Below are 8,319 nucleotides of genomic sequence, written 5' to 3' on the forward strand. Positions count from 1 at the left end.
TTAAAAGAAATGCACACCCGAGCCACTAGAGGTCGGCAAAGAATCGTCCACATGTGGGCCCTTGGATGTTAAGAGGTTAATGATTTTAAATATATATTTTTTGTAGCCAAGAGTAAAGACCATAACCCTATCAAAAACAGTAGTCAAAGTGTATATTTTCATTTTTACCGATGTTTTATACAATTTATCGGAAATGCTAATTATCGTAAAAACCGCAAGAAATGACTAAATCCAGATTCAACCCTGCCATTGGAAAGAGGAGCATTTTCCCTATCCATAGATGTATGCTTTGGCCATAATAAGGTCAAGTTCAAAGTCAAATATGAATTTATAAATAAAGTCTATTATCATTAATTACTGTATCTACCAAATCCTTCTGTTTAATCATCTTCCCGCGGTTCATTTGCTTAGATCTTTTGTACACATGATCTCAATAGGGTGGTGAATGAGCTCAGTGAGCATTTTCTCATACCTGTATACATTTTTGATCATCATCAAAATCATAAATCATAATTAATCGTAATCAAGGGCACACAACATAAAATTTGTTTATATGCGGACGACGTAATACTGTTCATGCAAAACCCCAACACCGCATTGCCTCATCTTCTCAAGTTGATTGAGGACTTTGGAGATTTATCGGGATTTAAGATAAATTGGCTTTCCTTCCACTTAACGCCCCTGCAAAAAAAATATAACCCTCCCAGAAGAGATACCGATGGTAAAACACTTTAGATGTTTGGGAGTTGAAGTATTCCCTACCATAAGCCAAACGGTGAAGCACAATTACATAAAAATCCAAAATAAAATCAAATACGACCTTGACAGGTCGTCAAAACTTAAAAACTCAGTACAGGCACGGGTATCAATAGTTAAGATGGACGTCCTACCTAGAATCAACTTCTTCAGCTCAATGCTACCGTTACCTCCTCCAGAGGGTTACTGGAAAAAATTACACTCCTTCACATACAAATTTATTTGGAATAACAAACCACCACGTATAAAAAGATCCACCGCACAGAGAAACAAAGCAGACGGTGGTATGGCATTTCCAGATTTTTTCCACTATTTTAAGGCGTACACTTTAGGACCACTGACAACATGGTTTGATCCCCAAATCAAATTTATCAAATCAAATTTATTTATAAGCATCAGTATCCTGGAGAAATTTAGAAGAAAATATAGTAGCTCCACATAGACTGAAGGACATAGTATACACCAAATTATCAATTAAGCAATGCGAACGGAAATTTGGCCCCATAATTACTCATGTGATCCGGATATGGCGTGAAACGTTGGTGTAGTGGTTAACACTGTCGCCTCACAGCAAGAAGGTCCAGGGTTCGATTCCCGCTTGGGGACCAGGTTTCCATGATGCCAGGTACCCAGGTGGGGTATCTCCCAGGCCTTTCTGTGTGGAGTTTGCATGTTCTCCCCGTGCTTGCAAGGGTTTCCCCCCCGATAAGATAAACCCAATGGAAAAACATGCACAACAACAGATCGCTAACGCTGTGGCGTCCTTGACGAAGACGGACAGGAGCACTTGGATTGGTCCCCTGGCGCGGCTCACGTTGACGCCTGTCTGCTCCCGGCTGCCCTTGGGGGGTAAGGACGACGGGATGGGTTAATCGCAGAGACGAATCGCATCGGCGATCCTACAGAGACAATGCATGCGTGTGTGTTCCGGTGTGTGTGTGTGTTGAGGATAATTGCATGCCAATTAAAGACCTATGAGCAGGTCCTGCATTATAAAAAAAAACACAAAAAAAATATTCTAACCCACATAAATGGCATAATCATACTCCCTTATTCAATAACAATGCACTCTTGATTGGAAAACGACCTATAAGATTCCCTAGATGGGAAAAGCAAGGCATACACACATTAGGAGATGTTTTCAACAAACAGGGTTTTTGTAGTTATGATGAAATACACAAAAACAATTATCTCACCGATTCCACATATAATTTTTACGCACAGTTATTGTTATGTTTGAAGGCTCACTGTGTTCCATTAAGGATACCAATTGTACACCACAGATACCACAAATTCTTCTATGAAAGAGAGACATCGAGAGGTTTTGTTTCAGATTTTTATCATCAATTACTAACGTCCTCGTATGAAACCCTCCACCTAGACTCAGTCTGGAGGAGTGATATACCAGACCTGGAAAAAGATTTTGATTGGCAAGAAGCCTGGGCAAATGTTCGACTTGCATCAAGGAACCCGGACCATCAACAAATCAATCTTAACTATATTCACAGGACTTGACTCCTATAAGACTGAACAGAATGGGTCTTAAACAAGACTCCAAATGCTCCTTATGTACAAATGGGGACGAGGGGACATTTATGCACATGTACTGGGACTGCCTACCAGTTCAGATATTCTGGAAAGAAGTGACCCAGCAATTATCAAATCTTTTAACTCTGAATATACCTGTACACCCCTCTGTATTACTGCTGAATGATGTTTTTGAGTGTGCAGTACCTCCACAGCTAAAGAGATTGGTTTTATCTGGTATCACAGTGGCTAAAAAGCTGATAGCATCACGATGGTTTCAATCGGAAAAAATGTGCCGGAAGGTTTGGATTCTTACATATCTCGATGTGATTTATCAAGAAATATCTACAGCAAGAATTTTGGGTCTCAATGAATCCAAAATGACAATGTGGTTAGAAGTGGTGGAGAGAATAAAAGCGAGCATATAATGGTAGTGTCTGGTTAGGAGCGAGTGATAATGGATGGATTATCCAATGGGGGGTCCGGGAGGGGGGGGGTGTGTAGATAGCAGGTATTAGGGGTATAACCTGTATAAGACATTTAACTAAATGGTGATTTCATTGGATGTGCACTGTTAATTAATGCTTGTATATCTTATCTTGTGTTGTCATGTTTGTTTATGTGTTTGTTTAAAAAATAATAAAAAAAATTAAATACAAAAAATCATAATCATAATTAATGTATTCATTACAATTGAATAATTACTAGTAACAGACACAATATTTCTGACACTGGAAATACATACCCCCAGGTCCCTAGATGTTCCTAGATACCAAGAACATGCTAATTGACCTTGCAGAAGTGGAGCAATCTTCCATTTACTTAGGCATGTACCTTTAGGCAAAAACGGTCTACAGATTAACAGGTTAACAGCAGAATTCTGTTACTCCTCTTACTCTCTCTTGAAAACGAAGAAGAATCTAAATCTGTTTGCTTTTTTAAACGTTTATAGTTTGCTGTTCCAATTGTAACACGACGTGTCGGTTATTTTACTCCCAAGTGTTGACTTATGCCAGTTGATTAGATTAGATTCAAATGTATTGTCATTATACAGCACAAGTACAGTACAATGTAAATAAGTTTGTCATCCAACCATAGTGCTAATGTAACAGTAAAGTGCAACAGCAATATACAATGTGCAGGTGGTTAAACTGGGTACACAATATATAACTTAGTACTACTGCACAGTAAGTTTTGCAGAGTACATTTTACTCAAACTGAGTACATTTTACTCAAACTGAGTACAGTTTTACTCAGCTTGAGTAAAATGTACTCAAGGTGGCACGGTGGTGTAGTGGTTAACACTGTCGCCTCACAGCAAGAAGGTCCAGGGTTCGATTCCCGCTTAGGGACCAGGTTTCCATGATCCCAGGTACCCAGGTGGGGTATCTCCCAGGCATTTCTGTGTGGAGTTTGCATGTTCTCCCCGTGCTCGCAAGGGTTCCCCCCTCCCCATAAGATAAACCCAATGGAAAAACATGCACAAAAACAGATCGCTAACGCTGTGGCGTCCTTGACGAAGACGGGCAGGAGCACTTGGATTGGTCCCCGGGCGCGGCCCTCGCCGACGCCTGTCTGCCCTTGGGGGGAAGGACGACGGGATGGGTTAAGCGCAGAGACGAATCGCATCGGCGATCCTACAAAGACAATGCATGCGTGTGTGTTCCAGTGTGTGTGTGTGTGTGTTGAGGATAATTGCATGCCAATTAAAGACCTCCGAACACGTCCTGCATTATTATTATTATTATTTACTCTGCGAAATTTACTGTGTGTAGTGCTAATCAGATGTATGTACAGAGTTGTAGTATAATATGTACAGTGATACAGGTGTAAAGACAGTATGGTAGTAATCATACTGTCCAGCAGTGTGTAACTAGTAGAGTAGGATATACTACAGATATAGTATCTACAGATATGTAAAATGACTGCCCCTAGGTAAATACAGACCGGTGTGGATAGGTATATAATTATGTGGTGAGAATAAATATATATAATGTATGCTATCATATAGAGCTAAGGGTTATTTGCAGGTGTATAAGTAAGTAGTTGCGAGTATCTGTAAAAAAAAAAAAAAAAAAAAAAAAAAAGAGAACTGTCTGATTTGATGTTGATATGATATTTGCAATTTATAATGCACATTTATTTGCATTATTATGTTATTGTTGACGTACACACATCACCATGAATTGTATGTGTCGTGGTGAATTAAAAGATGGGAAAATGTGGCTCTGATGGTAGCCAGGATGATATTCTGGGCAGAGGGAAGGGAATTTCCTAGTTCAGAAATGATTACACCAACAGGGACCCTACCATTTTAGTAACATATGCTTTTATTCTACCAAGTAAATACAAAGAAAATCTGCACTGTATAAGATAAGATATTCCATTTATTGATCCCCTTGAGGGAAATGCAGGCATCATAGCAGCATGGGGGAGGGGAGGTACTGTACAGGTATGGGCAGGGTAATAGTAGAAGACATAATATAGGCAATACAATTATGCAAACTGAGATTCAAAGTAGGGATGAACATGGTACATTATTTTCACAGATCATGCTCTTAGAATAGATCATGCTCTTTGTATCTGTTTTATGTGCTCCTGCTCTTGTTTCACTTTAGGGGTTGTCTGTGTCATGGTTCCGGCCTGTCAGTGCTCCTTTCCTCTCTCTGTTCTCTTCCCCCTTCTCCTGATCTCGTTATGGTCAAATAAGTACAGCTGTGATGTCAACGAGGCAGCTGATCTGAGGTATGTGCAGAGTACATCATATAACCCCGCCCAAGACGTGGAGAAGCTGTCAGATCGTAAACTCTCGTTACCAGTTAGTCATGTTATATATTATATAATCTTCTTACCTTGTATCTGATGTAATGCAAAAGAGATAATCCAAATATCTTATCGCGATTCCAAATAATGCTTGTGGAGGTCCGCACCACACTACCGACCGTTTCACAATGACGGGCGGGCGGAGTTACTGCTCGATGCCACCGTTGTATAGAACGCCAGGCTCAGATCGCCTCCTAAAACACACCAACCCATTTTCAATGAGATGCAATAGCTCCGCCTGGCAGTAGAGAGCGGTGTTGACCGTCTGCCAGCTCAGACAGGCTCTGAAGAGGATACCAGAGGCTGCAGCTATGAATTATGAATAGATATAGCGAATAAATGAAATAACTATCCCAAAAACGAGTTAACTTGTTTCTGGCGCTCAATGCATGGCGGCCAATAACGAGTTAACTCGTTTATGGTGCACATTGTGTTAAACGCACCCATATTGGGTGTTATCCAGTTCTGTCTGCCGCTTCTCCTTACCTGCACATTGGGTTCCAAACACAACCGTGATAACCTGCACCTGCGAATAAAATGTCACTGTTGAATAATACGATGGAAGAAGTTCAAAGAAAGATTGAGTTCACAAGTTGGAATTTGTATATTTGTATTGATTTTTAATTTATGTGTTTTGTTTTATTTTCATTTGTATTTTTAGTTGTACATTTGTATTGTATTTGTTTTGTCCAGGACCCCAGGTAGACTAGAGGTTCTTTCATGTGTCTCTAACGGCGATCCTTTAATAAACATAAACATAAACATAAACAAGTTGGACTCCTCTTCATTGTTAGCGGAAGCTTGTACTCCCGCTACGCTTGACGTCAGAAAGACTTTCTCTGATTTCACACATAAATAATGACCACATGGCCAAGGCGGTCTCTACGCTGTGAGATTGACATGTGCATTTGTAATTTGAGTGAAATACTCTGGATTCTCTACTCTATTATTAAAGGACGGTTCACTTTTCTTTTCTTTATTAACCCAGGCCTTATTTAAACATTGTCCGGCATGATGATGACTAGTACAGGCCATAACTTCACTGGTTGCTTTAGAAAGTTATAATAGGTTTCCTAGGCCAGTTACGCATGTAACTGAGCAACTTACTGCAGATGGCAAGGCCTATGAAACTCATTATAACGTTCAATATGATGTACGCTTTGCAAGCATTTCCTCAAGTAGAACATTATGAAGATGCATCTGATTATACTGTGAGATTACTATTTTAGAAAACATATATCATATAACTAGGGATGCTCGATATTGGCTTTTTTACCGATACCGATATACCGATATTGTCCAACTCTTAATTTCCGATACCGATATCGACCGATATCAACCGATACCGATATATGCAGGGTTTCCCCACCCAAAAAATTTCATAATTTCAGGTAATTAACATTACATATCTCTTGTTGTGGAATTAACATAACATTATGCATACTTTTGACAATAAATAAAATCAGAATTTGTTCTTACTTGCTTGCCTGGGTAAATAAAGGTTATAGAAATGTAAAAAAAAATAAAAAAAAAAATTTAAAACCGATACCGATATTTTCCGATATCACATTTTAATGCCGATATCGGCCGATAATATCGGTAGGCCGATAATATCGGACATCCCTACATATAACATATATTTTTGAAGGCTAAAACACTTGCCGTATTGGAGCCTGGATGCAGCACCGTGCTAGGTTTATCAATACTAAATTGATCAGTGAATATAGCCTATTCTAGTCAACATCAGAATATAAGGACCTACTCCCGAACTACGCATGCGCAGATTGATGAACCTAGACCCCGTGGGCAATCTGCACATGCGTAGGTGCGGAAAAGTGACTATAGCTCGGCAGAGAAAGTGCCGATCGACTTGCAATTGGTCGCGCCGTGTTCAGGAGACTCAGGCGTATAAAAGTATATTGGATCATGTCTCCAGCACCCCCACAGCCGTAGCTACAACCACTTAATGTCGAGGCTCTCATCCACATTCATTAATTTTCTCCCCCCGCTTTCTCACCCATGATTTCAGAATCCCAGAAGTGTTGCGGTGGTCTGTCTGCAAATTTCGGCCAATCATAGTCGACTATCCAAATCCTTTGTCGGTGACTGCCCTAACACACGCACACGACTACACACACTACACAACGACGTGTGCATGAACCCCCTAGAAGAAGAAATAGCCGTTTACACCACATTATTCACGCTTTCTGAACACAGTATTGGGATTCTGACACATGCAGGGTCTGTAACTATTCTGACACGACGCCAGATGATCTGTTTGGCCCAATATGTGGAGTTCATGTCTGTATTTGAGTCTTTGGTTTTTTAATACATTATCAACCTGTATTTTCTCCTGCACACACGCACAACGCGAACATACTGTATTCACGCATGCACGCAAACACACACACACACACACACCTCCTCTTGTAGTACTTAAAGGAACATGCCAACATTAAGCTTACCGTCTTCTCCAGAGAGAGACAAGAAGATAGATACCCGTTTCCTCTCTGTGCGTTCATTAGAAAGCTATCCGGCTGCAAGCTAGCCTAGCTTAGCACAATGAATGGAAGCAAAAAGTACCGGTTAGCCTATAGCTTAAACTTCGGGAAAGGTGTTGCCTATAGGCTAACCGATACTGTCCGCTTCCATTCATTGTGCTAAGCTAGGCTAACGTACAGCCAGATAGCTTTCTACAGAATGCACAGAGAGAAAACTGGTATCTATCTTCTTGTCTCTCTCTGGAGAAAATCCTGTATATGATTCCCATAATGTTGGCGTGTTCCTTTGCAGGTCCACTTCTCACCGCCCATCCCTGTACCGGCCTGGTCGTGTTGAAATCCCTCTGACGGTGGTGTGTGTGCGGGGGGGGGGGGGGGGGTTGAGCACCTGCCTTCCCATTAGCCTGTGCATGTCCCTGATTACACTCTGTCTTGCTGACTGGGTGAGAAATGCCCCTCCTGTGGTTAAGATATCATTAGCCCCTTGCCGGACAACACAAAGTGGATTTTTGGAGAAATGCTGACATACAGTACAGCAAGTCAAAAGCTCATCACAACTGTGAGTCAAAACCTCATAACGGAAAGTCAAAAGCTCATCATAACGCCCCCCCCCCCGACCCCCCCCCCGACCCCCCCCCCCCCCCCCCCTCCCCCACCCCCTGCCAGGGAAAACACTGTACAAACGGATTTCACGGCACGTATCCCTCTAATT

General features: G+C 41.1%; 1 protein-coding gene across 1 annotated transcript in view; it reads left to right on the top strand.

Annotated features, from left to right (window-relative positions):
- The window catches only part of LOC311244842 (zona pellucida sperm-binding protein 3-like), a gene marked incomplete at both ends in the record, with an annotated part of 35,578 nt that extends 27,623 nt beyond the window's left edge, over positions 1-7,955 (top strand). The window contains one exon of the mRNA XM_084334525.1: positions 7,900-7,955. Within this exon, the coding sequence (XP_084190651.1) occupies positions 7,900-7,955 (56 nt within the window). The remainder of the gene's footprint in view (positions 1-7,899) is intronic.
- Positions 7,956-8,319: the final 364 nt, after the last annotated feature.

This window comes from Notolepis coatsorum, assembly GCF_963971535.1.
Source record: "Notolepis coatsorum genome assembly, chromosome: 18".
NCBI lineage: Eukaryota > Metazoa > Chordata > Actinopteri > Aulopiformes > Paralepididae > Notolepis > Notolepis coatsorum.